Source organism: Hylaeus volcanicus, chromosome 6 (genome assembly GCF_026283585.1).
Source record: "Hylaeus volcanicus isolate JK05 chromosome 6, UHH_iyHylVolc1.0_haploid, whole genome shotgun sequence".
Classification (NCBI taxonomy): domain Eukaryota; kingdom Metazoa; phylum Arthropoda; class Insecta; order Hymenoptera; family Colletidae; genus Hylaeus; species Hylaeus volcanicus.
In genome coordinates this window covers 14,618,342-14,637,087 of record NC_071981.1, presented here as the reverse complement: position 1 = coordinate 14,637,087, position 18,746 = coordinate 14,618,342, and the positions used below count along the sequence as shown (strand labels likewise).

Sequence of the window (18,746 nt, the reverse complement as noted above, 5' to 3'; positions counted from 1 at the left end):
TCGCGGGCAACTTTTGAACACAATTGCATAATACCGAAGGCTACTCGGCGAAAACAGCAGACGGAATGGGACAGTTGCGGAGCAACATTCTCTGGATTCCCGAGTAATCGTTGTTACTCGATCTGAATCAGGGCTCAAAGACAGTTACGATTGTTAACGGTAACATCAGAGGAGATGTTATGATAGTTATACATTTAAAAAGTTTTAGACTATATCGGCCGCGGTTACGGTTCTACAGCGTTATTATCGTATCAGTTTTGAAATTGTTCTTTGTGTATCGTGTCTGTGCGCCTCGTGATACATTATGTGATCCTTTAGCGCCGTGTCGAACCGTTAAACGATTGTTCGTCAGGCGCCTGCTTTGCACCGTGGTCTTGGGACATCTAAAGGAGCGCAGACGTTGCTCCACTCTTCACGGTTCGGTAATCATATCGTAAAACCGACTCGAAAGAACCCAGTACTTGATCCTTCTGATCTACCCACAGTCGCGTGGCAAATATTGATTTACTCGATCAAAGTCATCGCGCCTACGTCCCTAAATGCTTATCTAGAGTCTATAGAGCGTATATCGAAGAAGTCTGCTGGAACTGTGTCATTGACGAGAAAAAGTCGACTGCAAAAGATCGATGACCAAAAAGAAGAGAAGCGCCTAATTAAAGACTCGAAAAGGAAGTGCTGCGTCGAACGAGTTGCAAGAACAAAGGTGTCTGAAGATGCTGACGGCCGTCGTCGCAGGACTTTCCTGATCGAAATAAATATCCAAGCTCTTCGAAATTTCGGTTGATACTACAGCACCGCGCGTCCATAACACTCGAAAAAGGTTGAGAAGAAATTGAAAAAAAATTGTCCTAGCAATACGCTTCTCATCTTTGATCAACAGTCAAGAAAATAGAATGTGGCGTGGAGGGACATCCAGGCTAGCTCCAAGTCGCGCGAGAAAAAAGCTTATCGGTAAAAGTAGACGGCGAGGAGCCAAGGAAGGAGAAGACACTTTCCACCGAGGTAGACGCGGAGGGACCGCAAAGGATATCGGCTGAAGACGCGGCGCGCAAAGATCGTCTCCGTCGTCGGCGGCGACGACCGGAATAGGCGAAATAGGACAACAACCCAGCCAACGCGACGAGGACGGGGAGAGTATCCGAAGTGACAGCGGATTACGGCTCGGTTGACATCCGCAAAGGGCAAGCGGGGGCTAGAGAAAAGGAGAAAGATAAAGAGTGGCACGCTGACGGCAGTAGCCGGTCGCCTCTGATGGATGTCGTAAGTCGGTGTGCGCATGCGCGCGACCCTATAAGGCGCCCGGAGCCGACCAATCCGAGCCGCTGCAGTGTTTCAACTGTCAACGCTGCCGCGGCGCGCTGGAGACATAAATTACGCGGTGAGCTGCCCTGGTCCTCTCTTTCTCGTCCCTCTCCTTCCGCAACCCTTTTTTCCTCGCTACACCTAACTCGCTCCCGCTTCCTTCCTAACCCTGTCTCCACGCTCCTTTCCCTTCGACCCTTTCTTCACCCATTTCCTTCCAGCTACGTTCGTACCTACCCCTCCTCTCTTCGTCCTCTACGTCCACTCGGTGGAAAACCAATGCTGTACTTTACGACACCAGATACCGGTATTTACTGCCCCTTAGAAGAAGCGGCGCGTTTGCGATCGGCACCGAAGGGCGGTTAACTTCTGCTCCTTGGATGCCGTAAACATTATTCGCTCGCGCGCAGATTCCACCGACGAATTTAAGGGGATTATTGTATAATAGTTAACAAAATGGTACCTACATTGTTCGATAAAGTTACTTCTATCGAAACTTATGCATATTTAATTCCCCCGCCCCCCCCCCCTCTCCAAAAAAACGAACTAGACTGCGAACGAAATAATAAATTATTACACGTCGCTCCGTATTAGCCACTAAGCGTGGTTTCACCTGCTTGGATAACTATGTTACTCAAATTAACTCGAGCGTGACTATTAAGCGATTAACGTCGTGTGCAGACCTAAGGGTATCCGTTATAAAAAAAAACAAAACTATCGTCACGGTCGTTTGCGTTAGTTCTCCCTTCTAAATGGAATTAATTTTTTTTTTGTTCCATAAAAGTTTAACGGCGCATCAACTGCTCCTATGTGTGGGTATCAGCTACGACTGTTTGAAAATAATGTTATTAAATATCCTGATAAAATGTCTGAAATCCTTTGTGAACAATATTAAATTTGGATCTTCTGTCTATTAAGGTTAGTTCTAATTGGCGTCCAGAGAATTTGTTGCGGCTGAGGATACGTTCTACTGTCAATTGTGTACTCCATTCTTCGCATATCGGTGCATTCTTTACTTTTGGATATTAGGTGTACGCGAACGATCCTTCGATTCTAAATCTATTTAGGAATTTTCTAAGTTTCTTCTAGGAATGAATTTCCGTCGAAGGTCGTGCGATCGAGGTGCGTGAAGAGATCGATCGGATAGAACAAGGGGAAACTAGATAGAAATTTTGTTCGTTACGAGGGATTTTCACCGTGCAACGTAACGGGTAGACGGACGCCTGTTGTTTCTTATGTAATAAACCGGGTCGCGGAAAGAATCCTAGGAACGCGCGTTTCCAAGTGTCCCTCCAATACTTCTGGCGTGCAACGTATCGAGAGCTCGGCTCGTTTCCTTCGAAGATCATTGATTAAGCTTCGATTGGAATTTTGATTGGGCGACTTTCTTGCGGCACGTTTTATCCGAGACACCCCGCGGAGGTAAACTCGATTCTCTGGAAAAATATGCCATTTTTGAACCAGTTCGCTCGATCCGTTAACTGACGCGCGAGAAAATATTGCGAAGGATGATGACGATACCGTTGGAATTCTAGTTTCTTCTCGAGATGTCAATCTACATAATATCGAAGGCTTCTGATTTGTATTCACAATATTTATCTATTCTAACTCTTCGCGGTCCATTCCGTAGGCATGGTAGTTTTACTGGTTTCATTTGACGTAGTAATTAATTCTGTGCCTTTCTAAAATGAACTTACCGTTTATTTATATAGAAAAACCATAGGACCTTCCCTCGCAAAAGAAGTTCAACAATTCGTAATGTCGATTTTAAACAATTAAGAGTCACCCTATATAACGTAAGATCTCCACAACGGTTCACCGCATTTATTGTTCCAGGGATTAATGTCATTATCAACAGCGAGTTAGCAGAACAATGGGGGCTTTTTCCAGCAGTCAGACGCGTTTCTTAACGCTCCATTGTGTTAAATCGCACTCGTAAAGCGCGAAAAATTTCTCGCGAGCACCGCGGTCTCATAGTCTGCGCTTTTCTTTCGACGCGGCTCAATGAGATTTCCCAGTGACTCCCTATATTAGACGCTGACGAAAAAAGCGCCGGCAACGAATGCAAATAGAGTTGTTTCTTTTGGTAAATAGAAATTATCTCGCGATACTTCCATGTGCATGCACGTTTCTCACGAATACGCTGTTTTTTAGTGCCGTCCCCCGTTTTGGAGCAAACAAACGGAGCATCTACATTGTATCTATACGTATGTACACATGGTACTCTAACGCGAGAATTTCACGGACGACGAGCATCTTCTTTATGCAAACGACGAGTTAGGCATTGCGACCCAGATACCCGAGTACTGTCAGGTTTAAGGGCATTCGTAATAGTTTAAGGGCATTAGTAATAGACTCGTGATTAACGATGGGACCAAGATTGTAAACAGTTGTACGTCGCATATTCCAATTATGAAAAAGTAAAATTAAATATACGATTCAAAATTTTCGTCTTCTTTCTTTTCGATTGTTATCCTTTACTTGGTATATTACATTTATTTTACAATGTTACCTGTTTTGTAGGTTTTCATTGCGTAGAATTCTGGATTCCAAGTAATCTCAATTTAATTTAAAGTTTTCACACGCGTTATACACGGATTATATGCGTCAATTAAAGAGTCGAGTTTGAATTTTCATTATCGTAGAAAAGAGTGTAAATAAATCATGATATTCGGTAAAATTATAGATGACTCATAGTATATAAAAGTAAGCTTCATTTTGTTCGACGATATCGGTAAAATTGCCCGAGTCGTTCGATCTTCGCTCTCCGACGATCCTTATCCATCTCGAGAGTGGACTCTGACGCCTAGCGCCTCGATAGGGACTTTCACCGGTTGGCGAGCTTGCACAAGACTCCGCCTTTTTCATTTTCGCGAAACGTAGAGTAAATAACGAGCGCGGAATCCGCCTCGCGGGATGCCGACACGGAAAGCCTGTAGAATGCCGGCAGAAATGCCGCTCGACAACCACGACACGTCGATTGTGCGCCGTCAGTGGTCCAACAGTTTCGAGATATCAACCGCCAATTGCAACCGTGCGCGCACCTCCTTTTCTTTTTTCCTTCGTTTCTTTCACATCCGTGTGAATGTCTGTGTATGTGCGTGCGTGTACGTGGACACATTGAACGGCTGCTGCCCGCGATAAGGATATGATTTAGTGAGTCCGCAGCTTGACTTCGGGATTGATAACGAATCGGTGATTCATTCTTTTATTTTTGCTGGTTGACGCCGGAGTTTGTGTGCTGAATGAATAAATGAATGGCTAACGCGAGCACCCGTGAAAAGTATTAGGAATTTTTTTTTTTTTTGGAGCACAAGATGAGAAGCGGAAAAACTGGATATTCCCATGTGGAAACGAAAACGAAGGTTCCTCGCGAAAGAGTGTTGGATAGAATTTTCTTTAATGTTTTGGGCGTCAACACGCTATCTCGATCGTGAACCGAACAAAAACAACGTGATTTGGAATTTCAAAGAGTAAGATATGCAAATAAACAGTAATAAACAAGATTTGAATTTTGAAAGTACAACCCAAAGAATATAATTATGCTTAAACGAGAATAACAGGGAAAAACTGTGGATAGTCAGACTCGATTTCGCTTTTTCCAGCTACACCCGAAACAATCGATCATTCCGTGCGAAAAGATCGATAGAACGTCCATAGATACGGGAAGAAGGTGCTAACGATTGCGCGAAACGTCTGCGTCGCATCTAATCAAATTTATTTCACGTTGCGCACAGGAACCACGACGCGACAAACTCGAGAGGATCAACTTCCCAACTTTTTCTCCTTTCATCGGCGACATTTTCCTTCTCCTCGGCGAGGGAATCGAGGTAATTGGAGCGCGATTCTTTTTGTCGCGCTCCGCAATCTCTTATGATTTATGTGAGCCATCGGTATGGATCAGGAACGACCGCGAGAATTTTTCTCCGAAGGTTCCCCCTCGTTGGCAAACGACGAACGAGACGAGACGTCTCTCGCGCTTTAACGATGGGAAAACGGCTCGAATCGATTCCACTCCGCCATGAGAAGGTTCCACCGGGAAACTTCTCCCGGGAAAAGTTTCAAGGACGACTGGAGAAGCTCCCTGGTAACCGGGTGGAAGCGTGCCGAACGTATATTTCAGTGGTCTGACTCGAGCGAATCGAAAGCTTGACCGTCGATTAAAGGGACGAAAAGTAATCGCAAAATTCGGAGTTTCTCCGGTAAGGTGCTCACTCTAGGGAAAGTTTAAGTGATCCAAAAGACGTTGAGCGCTTGGAAGACTACTATTGAACTCTGAATTCGGCCGGAAGATTCCTAAAGATAAGTTGTGCCTATTAAAGAGGAAGAAATATGCTCTGTTAATATCACTGAACATTAAAGACGTTTAGAACAGAAATATCGAAACCTCGTTATAAAAACTGATGATTACTTAGAATATTCGTATAATTTTTGTATACGAATATAAACTTGGAAAACCGATAATGAATCTTGCTGAAATTATAAAGTTAGCATTTGAAGATGGTGTGAACGTTAGAACAATTCAACGTTTGTAAGATTCAAGGCTGGTGATTTTCCACCATTATTAGAAAATGAATTTATTTATCATCATTCTCTACTCTCCGAGTGTAAATTTGTGATTGATTAAATTTTGTATTTATACGGAAACGATTTTTTCGAAAACCAGTGATCGTGGTTTGCCTAATTTGGAAAACTCTATAAAGTGGTACTTTTTAATGTTAAAATACTATGAAAAATAAAATACTATGAAATTTATTCGCAAATATATTATTCTTTTTTGGAGCCAATCAATTGTCCATACTAACGTAAGAATTTATATCTAAAGTGCAGATTCCTCCGCAATAAATCGGTAGACAAAGTGTTAAACAAAATCTTGAAGTTCCTTTCGGACAAGCCTTTTACATTCGACATAAATCTCTCGACGAGCAAATGTATAAAACATTATTTATTCGAGTCATCGTCAAAGTTTCCCGAATAGCGAAACTTCTCCAAGCGAGGAGGCAAGCTAACGATCAGTTTAGGCAGCGAAGGATCGTCCAAGTTTAAAGTTATCGGCTGGAAAATCGCCCCAGCGAACAGTGCTAACCAGGAAACTGGAGTGAAACCGATATCCAGTGTCCAACGATCCACGGTCGACAAACAGAGCAATCGGCCACAAGCACAGCTTTCTCGATTCTATAAGCACGCGCGTCCTCCGTGTTGGTGCGTATCGGCTTCCCTTGGCCGGCCATGATAGTGATAACAATAAACAGCCTCGTCGTCCACTCGCCGCACCACTGGGATGCTGCGGTTTCTCTCTTAAAACGCGTGGGCGACGGTTAACACCGCAGAGAACCGATAAACTGCTCGCTATCTGCACTTCTCCGCGGCGAGCGGCTACCAACTGACCGGATCGAGCCACTCGTGGACAAAAATATTGGACCGCGGCTACTCGTGCTACTGTGCCACCTCCATTTTATTCGGCAGCCTCTGCCGCGAAGAAAAAGTCACTACGAGGAGTGAATCGTCCGACTGGATTCCAAATATACAGGCCACTTCAGAAAATGTGACCGTAAACGTCAAGGTGTTACATACAACCAACTGCGCGTAGGGGAGAGTAGCACGATGCGTTCTGGTTGTCCAAATTGTACCTCTTCAAATTTTATATCGTCGCTGGATTGCCGATGTTTACGAATTTCAACTTCGTATCTTCTCCGTGCCTTCGCACGTGAACAAACTACCACCGATACGATAGAAAGAATTATTTGGAGAAAATGTGGAATCTAGAAAGATACGATCATTGATAGATCCTTCTGCTTTTGAACTGAAAGAACATTCCTCGATTACGTTTTATTAGATCAATTCTGTCGACTTTGAATCCATGCAAATTTTTTGAAGTGACCACGTTACGTACCTAAGTACCTAGAATTTTCTTATAAGATGAATTTACGTTTTAATTCTTGATTTTGTTACGAATTTGTGAAAAGTAGGACAAGTGATTTTTAATCGTAGTTGATATGAAGGAATTATGACGTTCAAACAACCTCTTGTTAAATATAACCGATTATTAGTTGTTGTTAGTATAGAATCTGAGTTCTTCTAATCCAAACAACCAAACAATGTCTGCAAACGAGTGTTCCATTTCACTAATAAATCTCGTCTTTGTACCAAAATTCTTACACATTCTGTTGCCAAGAAAACTCACGCATCCCTGTTTTTATAGCCGAGATTGCGGGCTTGTCATATTCCCGGAAAAAGAAGGAGACCGACAAAGTTGGTAATTTCTCAATTGGCATTACGTGTTCCCAGTTCCAAATTGATCAAATTATTTTGCTTCCTTTCGTTCAATCTCGGGTGGTTGTGCAATAAAGCAGCGGATGCACGGCAAGGACAGCATCGTTCGATTTAATATGCGAGGTGTATCGTTCGCGTTCGTCTTAGCACAAAATACATATCGCCTCTTATCCGAGTACGTTTCGTTTCGTTACCCTCTTCGATCCATTTGGCTGGCAGTCGCTCGATCGCTCGAGCAACGAACGGAAATTATGTCTTCGCATCGTACTTTGTTGATTCATCGAACTTGCAAAACGATGCGATGTTGCAACCAACCGTAAAAGCGCAATAGATTCGCGAATTTAAAAAAAAATTAATATCCATAGCGATCGGATTGCTCAGGCGCCGTGGAAAGTCGCTCGATCGTGTTGATCGAGTCAATGGTTAATCGATAGCTATCGTTTTATTATTTGTGTGCGTTCAGTGCACTTTCGAAGCATGCCTGCATTTTATGCAACACTCTATACATATATTATTATAGTGTTCACGGTAATAAATCATCCGATTGTGTCGCTAATAACTAGACTGAAAATGTTTATGCAAATTCATATTTTCGCGAGTACAGAAAAAGAATCGAAACTTAAACGAGAGCATGTCTTATCTCCTAAACGGTGTAATATGAATATTACCGTTGATATTTTATATATCTTTACACTTGTTCACGTATTTCCTCCTATTTTCCATATACCAGACAGATCGACATATTTTCTAAGCATTGATAACAGAAGCTTCATTTATAAAAAGTATGGACTTATACTGCTGTGACACTGATTGGCTCGGTTACATCAGCTTTGTTCTAATATTTGGAAAAGAAGTTTGAAGAGAGGAAACCTTGTTCAACATTTTTGTTTCCACGGGCATTTTTCAAATTCGCTAAACAGTGAAACTGGTAGCAAAGCAAGCGGCTCTAGCCTTCGCGTTTCGATTCCAGAACTTTCATAATCATTCGTTCTCGTTGATGTAATTTTGTGAAATCTTGAGACGTGCCTCGTAGCCAAGGATCGAGGCGTTCACTCACTCTTTCAACGGATCGATCGCGATTCGGGCGTGATCCATTGCAGTTGGATCGCATTGTTGGCAGCGGAGACGGGAGCTGAATTTTCACGGAACGCAAAGGAGGGAACCAATATCTCGGGGTCGGGTCGTGATTCTTGGCCTGCTCGGCATGCGCCGCTTTCTGTCATTGCATCTCTCGGTCGCTCTTAGCATTTAAATAATCGGTTTCTCGTGTCTCTGAATACGTGTTTCCATTTCGATGGTGTCGCGTGGACCAGGGATCCTCAACGGGAGCCATTACGGGCATTCCAATGGGCCACGTTGTATTTCTTCGAGGACCACGAGTGAAAGATGTAAAAAAAAGAAAACGAAACAACGCAACCTTTACGCAGTACACGTGAAATATCAAGTGTAGAAATTATTTCTGTGCCTTCCGAAAGTAATCTCGCTATTTATTTACGAAAGAAAACTATACGATTTTGAATGTTCCCTCGGTAATACATTCTAAACAGGTATACATGGTTAGTAAAAAACAAAATTGTCGAAAGCAATCCCTGTGTTTCGTTCCCACCAAGGTACTTTAATGTAACAAAATGCTCAATAAATATTTCTGTTTGAACTGACGTTGTAAATAATTAAATGCGAAGCCACATAATTAATTTCTACGCCTAATATAATTGATTTACTTGAAAAATCCTAAGATCATTGATCGAGAACTGCGTACGTTGTAAAGAAAGACTAGTCCTTCTATTTCTAGGATACTAATCCCTACCAGAGTTATCAAGGAATTGTGGTTGCGGTTTGGAGTCAGTTTTTCTACGAGTCCTCTCGCGACTATATCAAGTGGCGCAATAAATAAAATGCTGACGTAGCGCCTATTTATCAAACCTTTCCATGGTTCAGTTTGCTGGAAGACTTTCGTTGTTACAAATTTCTTTAATGGTTCTTAGAGAAATCATCGAATATTTAATTTCGTTCGATCGCCTTGCTATTACGATGCTCGATTATATTCGTTATTTAATTTGCTATATAACAAATTAAAAATAGAGACATTAAAGGGCTACTCTTTCTTTCTGGGGCAAAAATAGATTTTTCTTGATGTCCTTGTTGCTTGAAGCATTTAAAATGTTTCTTCGAAATTATATTGACAAAATTTCAAAATTACCGAAAGTATAACCGTTCCTGTCATCGACTGTTTTGTTAGACTGTTTTTAAAATTGCGTTTATTTCATAGCTCGGGTACCTCGGGATCGCTAAACCCGTACTGCAGCTACAATTACACATAGCCACAGTCCCTGAGGGGCATATTCATATTATAGAACATGACGCGACATGGAATATTATGCACAACTTTCCAATAAATTGAGCAAGGCAACAAAACATTGAACAGAGTCCTGTATATACAATGCAGAGTCTACGTGTATAAATCAACGTAACTTACAAAAATTTACATCAAGTACATTCGCTCCAAAAGTTTCCATGAAAATTGCCTCGAAACCGATGAAAAAGAACATACACCCATTAACAGAGAAACTAATCAAGCAACAACAGGACATTCGAGCGGTCTGCGTTTTTCTCGGTAATAACCGAAGGTGATCGAACGAAATTAAACGTTCCATCAAACTGCGAAAAAGGTTTGGAGCGTTCTGGATCGCGATGACCGCCGCGCATATATCACAGTCCGGTCTGCTAATAAATTACGCCGGGCACAAACGGACCACTATCACGAGCAGACACGTTCGTGGCACGATGCCCTTATCTCATCGAAGTTACAATAATCACACACTCTCTTCGCTGAGCCTCGGCTCCACGCTGACGCACGCGTCCAGTTCGCGAGCGTGGAAAACATCGAAAGCGTCGTGAGACTAAACGACGCCGAATCGGGCCACGACTGTCACCAGTATGTGACAAGTTTATCTCTAAGAAGCTCCGCGATATTTCGACCTAATAGCGCAGAATATTCTTATGAAAATCACGTATTGGGTAATGCTGTCACTTTTGAAGACTCGAGGAAAGGAACGCAAAGGTTCGGTACATACGATTTGCCAGAAAATGGAGAATAAGGGTCGATGGCTCCTATGAACGTTGCGAGTCATTTTCCTGCAATTTTATGTGAGCATTCGTTGGGATATCGATTCTCTAAATGTTTTCTATTGAATTCTTCTTTCTTAATGTTTTATATAAAAGATTTTCCAAAGAAAACTTCAGATTTTTAATAAAATATATACGATACGAATTACATGAGATTTTTGTGTTCTAAATGAAAACATTCATGATTACTATGTACATTCATATTTTCACCGATGCATAAAATGAATTAAATCTTCAATGAAAAATTATTGATGATACGTTATATATTGTTGCATTCGTGGCTTTTCAAGTGTAACATGGACTCGGTTACTATTCTTCCTAAAATCTGTTTTCTCTCCGTCACATATTGTTACACGCCCTTACCCTACAGACACCTAATACGACGAAAATCAACCGAGATTAAAAAATCCGAATCTCAAAGGGTTGATTTCCCCTGTACTTGGATACAAATTTCAGTGACAATTTACTGCAATGTTCTGCAAAGCGCCGAACAAATATATTTCGAGCCTAGGCACGAATCGTAAAGTAGAAGACAGGGCAAGGAAGCACATCGACCGAAACAGCAGTCGTTCGCATTGTAGGAACAATATAATAACCCATCCGAAGTGAATAGAAAACGCAATAATTCAACGAGTCTCCGGAAGACATCCTTTAATTTTAGCGTTGAATTCTCGCATCTTCGCTCTATCTAATTCGAACAAGACAGCATTCCGACGAGACTCGCCTCCGACGCAGCGTATATAATTCTCGTCGGAACGACCAACGAGTCCCAAAAATTCGCTGGTCGTAATTCACGGGAACGAGCGAGGGGATCGGTTATTTATTTTCGTATTTTGCCGTGGTCGCGAAATGAATTATCACGACATCGGGCGGCGGTGGGAAAATCGCGTTGCGCAACGGCCAGCCAGCGAGAAAATCGGTCCACGGGAACACGAAACGTCGAAAAATCGTCTCGCTGGTTCTGTTCACGCTCCGAGAACGATAAAATAATCGTCGAAGGAGATTAGGACGTTCAACGCCCGGCGCCTGTGGACTTTACGCGATAGGCTTTAATCGGACCGGCGGTATTTCGGTAAACAAAATATTTACGCCACTCGATTCGCGGACTTCTCGAAGTCGTTCTCGTCCCGACGGAAACAGCGATTCTAACCGATACATATCAAAAAACGTAGGCTACCAGAAGCGACTAATTTCGGTTTTGCAAGCACTTCGAGTATCCCCATAACTTTTTGCCTGTCACAAAATGTTGACTCTGTGTACAGGTTTTCTCGTACATTATTCAGGAAGAAATGGTAAAGTTTACTTGCCTTCGTTAGTCTCTTTTTGTGCGTTTCATGGAATTATGTTGTTGGAAATATCCATCATCTACAAATTTTGGAATACAATAGCTTCGTGATAATTACTACCAAAGTTTTCATTTAGAATAAAAACGCACGAACTTCTCGTTCAACCCAATAGAAATATCGGAGAAGCAGCCCCAAGGTACGGTGGCGCGAGTAGGTCCATCCGAGACAGTGAGAAATCTATTAAACCAGCCGAACGAATGGCAAGGATCCTGAGGGACGAGTCCTGAGATTTGTTCGTTGGGAGGGCGACGGAACCGCTACCGGTTCTGCACGCCCAACACAAAATTAATTTCACTCGAACACGGGGCTATCCAGCGACTCTTCTAATCCGAATTATTTCGCACGCATTCGAGAGATTCTTTTTCTTTTCAACCAATGGAGAAGCAAACCGGGCGGTCGATCGAGTTCGATCGAGGTTGGTAGGGTTCGGTGATGAATGATACGCACCGTGTCCTCGATCATCGCCTTCAGCGCTCGTTTAACACATTTTTGCTTCAAGTTTCTAAGTCGAAAGCATTTGAACGAAGATACGAATCGAATCTATGACGAATTCGATGACCAGAATAATTTTTCTTTTTGAAAAACCGTGTTACATTAATTTTCCTGATCGAAATCATGGAAAATGACAAGGATTTGTGCTTGTACCGTATATTCCTTACAGTTGGTGAGTCGTTTTCAGCTGTGCCAGTTCTTTCTTGGCTTTATCGTTAGGTTGAATTATTTTTAACACTGTTCAGTTACGTTTTACGTTTATTTCATATGAATTACGAATATTCTAGCGTTATGAAATTTGTAGAACTGAAATATATTCAGTATAAAATAAGTTCTGACAGAGAACATGGATAATAATCAGCACAAGTGGTTGGTGGAAAATGTAAATGGTTCTGTAACTTTCCTTGTGAATTTCGGAATGTAGAAGTAAAGGATACGTATTATGGAAGAGGATTTAAAAGTTGTGGATCGAAACGGTGAAATTTGAAAATTGTCTCTGGAAGTATGAATGGATGTAGTTCTGGAAATAATATGTTTATTGATAAGAAAGTTTTGGTACAACAGAAATGACCTGCGTTCGATAAAATCCGACCCGTCAACAACGAAGAACAGGGACAGCTGTCATAATCGTCGTTCATATCTACGCTTTGACATTGAACTCTGTTTAACCCACTAAGAACCAATGATGCGTTAATCTAACGGTTTATTTTCAATTTCTTTTCAGTTTACAAAGTTTCCAAACGCTCCTTTTCAATTTTATAAAGTTTGAACAAAGTGTGGGACTTGTAAAACACTATGATAACTATTCGCGCCTTCGAATCGGAGTGATTTTTCAACCCCTGAATTATGATCGTTCCTCAAATACTGTAGAATTATACAATTCTGTATGATAACGATAAATTTCTTGTTATCTTCTATTTAATTTTTCGAGAAATAAATAAACTGTCGCATAAAATTTGCATTATTCCACTGTTTGCTTTTCGTTGGAGTTAATTCGAGGCGAAATATCCACGAAAAACGACCAATTATACAATTCCGTATGATAAATGTTCTTTTCTGTTTAATTTTATAAGTAAACTGTACGGTTCTCGATTGGTTAATTCGAAGCGAATTGTCGCGAAAAATGTCGGCTGAAAGCGTTTCGCGTCTACCTCCTTTCGTCGGCGTAGGCGCGGTTAATGCATCGGTTCAATTAGCAGCCAACGCGGTGACACGGAACAATCAATTACGTTTGTTTACAAGGTGTACCCGTTAACGGCGCGGTCATCGAGCAGTCGTTTAAAACGGAATTAACATTCCTCGAAGATGAACACCGGCTTCGCTGATTGCACGCTTGTGAGATGGAAACGAATGTCACCGATCCGAACACCGAACAACGTTCTTGCGTTTGATACTACACGATTGCACCGATGGAGGGCGAGGTACGAGTGGATTTACACCAAGGCAGATTCGGTACGACGTTTCAAAATTATTTTGGATAACAACGGACGTTGCACTGTCCGATGATGTCGGATAAATTAATTGTAGAGATCAAATATTGCCGAACCGTTCATTCTTTTACGAAATTAAGTAACCATGAACGAAATTGTGTTCTATATAGTGTTTTAGGTATATTTATGAAATAAAAGGAACCGCTAAGTATCATTCACAATTAGAGATACAATAATATTATCGAAAACGCGAGGCGAATTTATATTTAATAAAAATTTCATGAATTGATTCGCTTCTCCATTCTCTATTTTCAAAGATATAATAGTGCACATAAGAAATACGAGTATCTAGTTTTAGTGTTGATACCTGAAGTAAGCGTTAACCAACTGTCAGATATTAACTAACTTTCTACTATATGCCTCTACAAGAAAATTTGAATTTCCAAACACCTATATCGTTCGCAATGGTATCGATTGACAAACGGAACCCTCGCGTCCCCGATTCATTATACCTATGACACCAAAAAATTCGTGACCTTCGCAGCGATCCGTCAAACCCTGCGCCGATGTTCGCGACGACTCTCGTCGTCGGTGTTTTTTCTGTCGTCGCCGATCTACAACGTCGCGGATCAAGAAACCCGTTTTGCCCGTGTCGTCGTTGCTCGGTGAATATATCACCCGGGCGTTACGTCGCCGATAAGCGTCGGACCCGTCCGCGACTGGTCGCGCGACGACCAGCAATATTCCAATTACGGGATCAGGACCAATAAAATCACCGACTCGAATTACCCGTACCCAGGATTTGTTTCCATTAAGAGGTACATACAACGCGTCGCGTTCGATTCGCCTTCATCTTCTTATTCCATTCAACTCGAGGCTTCGATTAATATCGTGCAACTTTGATCGAAGCAAAGTTGTTCGAATTTTTAGCGAACGAAGCGAGAGAAAAGTGATCAAAGACGGGCGCACCATTTTTGTTAAGTACTTGCTACTAACAGGTGGAGACTGGAATCACGTCATTCAATTGTTATTTAGCGTTATGGAGTAACGCGTTGATTTTCATATTCGTGATTTGTGAAATTGTTTCATCGTGTCCTCTCTTCGATATAATTTGATTTCTAAATTGAAAGGTATCCATCTTGGTGAACTGTTTAATATGCCTAAAACAACTTTGATGCAATTATGCAATGAGAGGAACTAGAAACTCTGTTCTAATCGTGGCTCAACCGGAACATCATTTACTTAATTGCTCACTTGTTCGTTATTTTAATCGAGAAAATGTGAAATGAGGAACGCGAGTACACATTTTTTCAAGACGCATCCTTTTAGGCAGTTGTAATATGTAGGATGTCAGATTTTGGTCAGATTTTGATCACGTTTTACGAAACCACTATTTTTGACAAGTCTGCGTAAATTTGAGAATGTTTTTAATTGTTTTAATTTGTAGTTTTGAACATGAATTCTGCCAATACAGGCTTTTAGGAAAATTATACAAGAAAAACTAATTGGACTCCGACTTTGAACACTTTCCTCTATTCTTGGAGTAGTTTGGTGACAGGTAATTCGAGTTTTCGAGAATTCTGACAACGGGCAACTTGGGATCGATCGACTCCTAAATTCGAAAAAGCTTATTATCTTTTGTGACCTGCTGTCATTCAGGAATTTAGAACGAGAAACCCTGTTTACCCGAGGAACGTTTGCGAGACAGAGACCCTGCACCAACGGCGGAAAGCATTAAATTTTGCCTACAGCTCCAAAACTGATTATTCCCACGCTGGTCCACCCAAAGTTTACTCTTTGCTATAACCAAAGACTTCGCGTCGAGTAATCTCGGCTAGCCGAATAAAGCTAGAAACTTTACATCAACAATCGAACGATCCTAATATCTTCTTCTGCTTTTTTAGAAAATATTTCGAAAGACGCACTATCCTTCGGCAAATACTATCATTCACGAATCACCGACCTGCCATATGCTATCGAATCCTACATAGTTCACAAATCCGTCATCGTCTTTACAGTTTGGCCGTTAACACCAAAGCTACCGACGCTGAAGAGGAGCAAATCGATCGATATGTACCAGTTCCCTACTGCAATCATCTCCACCATAAATTGAAGCAAGACCGTTATCAACAATCCAGTGATTTCAAATCCAAAGTACATGGGTCGAATCGACCGGCTTTTTCCGCGTTAAGACCTCGAAACTCGATCGCGAAACACGCGACGGATCATCCAACAGATACTCCGAAAAGTCGCGGCCTTCCGTTCGGCGCAACGTTCTAAAAAAAAAGAAACCCCTCCGCGAAGTGGAAGCGTCAGCTCGCAGAAGTGCAGACACGGAGAAGATCAAAGGGATGGGCAAGGATCATCATCCGCAGATCATCGAGGCCACCGACACAAAAGCCGGAGCACCCCTTGACGGTTCGCGTACGGCCAATGAGCAAAGGAGAGAGTACAGAGGGATGACACTCACCCAGTGCATGCCGGTGGTAGGAGGGGCGCGCTCCTCATACACTCCCATCAGGGTGGCTGCTGTCGCGGGGTAGATCCCGCCGAGGGTGCGCGACGCCGAAGCTGCTTGGGGGGGAGTCCCGGAGGATCCGCTTGCCGATAACGCGGAGATGGCGTCCGCTGCGCAGGTTCTCTTCTTCTGCCTCTTCTTCCTCCTTCGCCACCGCTGTCACCTTTGTTCTACCGTTCTCTCGTAGTTTCCTCCCTTCGAGGACTATTCCGCACTCGAGAACGTCACTAACCGAACCCCGCGGGTCCTCTTCGACTCTCACCGATTCCGTCTCACAGGACGATCTCGGGCAGTACCGATCGCTGTCCGTGAGGGTGAAAGGCGCGCCCTCGCGGGCACATCTCGTCTGAAAAAGAATCACCCCGACTCTGGCTTGCTCCGATGTCGGAGAACGATAACGATGACACCGAGCAGAGTCACAGGTTCTCCGGGTCGAAAAGTACACCCCTTTTCACTGCACAATCACTGACAGGTTCATCCGCGCGAGCCGGGATGGCCGAGCGCAGTCCGTGATACGGAATCCAGTCGCGGGATCCCTGGTTCCATCGTCAGATAACGCAAACCCGAACAAGTTCACAAAAGCACTTTTGGTTAGACCGAACGAACGAAGCAACACCGGGCCGGTCCGCGCACCTGCACTCGAATACTACCACTCTCGAGGTGTCCTCCGAGCGTCGACGGAACGGGGGATCGATCTCTCAGTCCGTCCTCCGGCGAAGGAACGACCGGACGCACATATCAGGCCCGTTTCATGGCGCATGTGCCCGGTGACGGCACTCGACGAGACCCGACGACGACACGCCGCAAAGGAACGGAACGCCAAGGGAACGAAGGTACGCGCGAGCACGCTGCGCCACGGTAAATACTTCACAGGCCCGTCTGCCGTGCCGAAGCCGCGATGCGGAGTGAGGGAACCGGTACAGCTGCAACTGGTTCCAGCCAGAGCTAGCGCCGCATCGCGGTGGAACCGTGAAAACTGCACGACAGAAGGTGGGGCGGACACGATTCCACGAAGGACGGCCCACCTACGCCCCCTCTCCCGTGGAACGAGGAACAACTGGCACCGCCCATGCACGGAACCCGGCTTTCCCTCTTCTCCTCTATCCAGTGGTTCCGTCTTTCCCTCTCTCTCTCTGTTCCGATCCCGGCGACTCGACTCCACGCTGCTGTTCCACAGAACCTTCTCTCCACCGGGAGGACAGCGGCGCGCAGTGGCGTAGACTCCTATGTATGCGTTTCGAGGGTATAAGCGCCTCTGACCAGGTGAGTACGGACGTTTGCTTCTTCGAGACTTCGCGTGTCGCTGCGGGACAGCTTCGAATTAGATTTGTTATCGATTTTTCGGTCGACGAAGTGTTTACTGTTGACAGTTGCCGAGGGTATCGAGCATCGCGGAGAAAGAAAATTGACGAATTAGGTAAACGTCTCAATCGTCGGTACATGTTGTCGCGGTTCTCGTTTTACACGATAACAGAAAGTTTTTAACGAATGGGTGTCGAGACGTTTGGAGTTTTGTTCGACGCGGGACAGGAGTGTTTAATGTTTTTTCTTTCAATTGCATTACGTTGTATTACGATATATTATCGTATGAACTACAAGCAGTATCTGTTACTCATTTAGTAAAAAGAATGGGTTTAAAAGAATTGTTAACTGCTTCGTTGCATTCGCGATAAAATTCGCCGACTTGCACTAGAAAAAGAAAAATAATATTCGATGCGTCTAGGTTTGGGCACCAAAGGGTTAACCACCATGGCATTTGCATTAACAACCGAATTACACGGACGTGTTGCGTTCGCCTATGGTCACGCGAGACTAGGGTTGCCAACTGCATCAAGTATGAAAAAAGAACGTAATAAATCTCCACCTTTACTGTGCATACCCCCAAGGCATGATTGGGATTGGGACTATACATGTATTTAAGAGTTCATAAACTAATCAATTATGCTAAGAATTTGAAATGTTAGAAACAATAAAAGTAAAAAATGTATCTTGTTGATGAATGAATAATATTGGACCAATTTCTAACTAGCCTACCATATACCAATTTTTATAGTTTTCTTTAAAAAAGTTTCCAAATACATGATTTTTGAAGCGTTACACTACCGAGACCCCTTTGTACGATCAACACTTTTTCGATGTTCCGATATATATCTTCGAACAATTAGAACAGTTGAAATTTTTATCTAGATAAGAATTTTGCCCATTTCTCATTCGAGGAGAATCCTGAAATCAACGAAGCGACCAGTTGCATCCGGCCAC

The 18,746-nt window shown here is 43.0% G+C and overlaps 1 protein-coding gene across 2 annotated transcripts in view; it reads right to left on the bottom strand.

The window, feature by feature from the left end:
* Positions 1-17,377, bottom strand: part of LOC128878356 (protein apterous-like) — a 63,552-nt gene extending 46,175 nt beyond the window's left edge. For both annotated transcript variants that reach the window (XM_054126490.1, XM_054126491.1), the window contains exon 1: positions 16,440-17,377. In XM_054126490.1, coding sequence (XP_053982465.1) covers positions 16,440-16,487 — 48 coding nt within the window. In that variant the 5' untranslated portion in view covers positions 16,488-17,377. The remainder of the gene's footprint in view (positions 1-16,439) is intronic.
* Between the last annotated feature and the right edge of the window lie 1,369 nt (positions 17,378-18,746).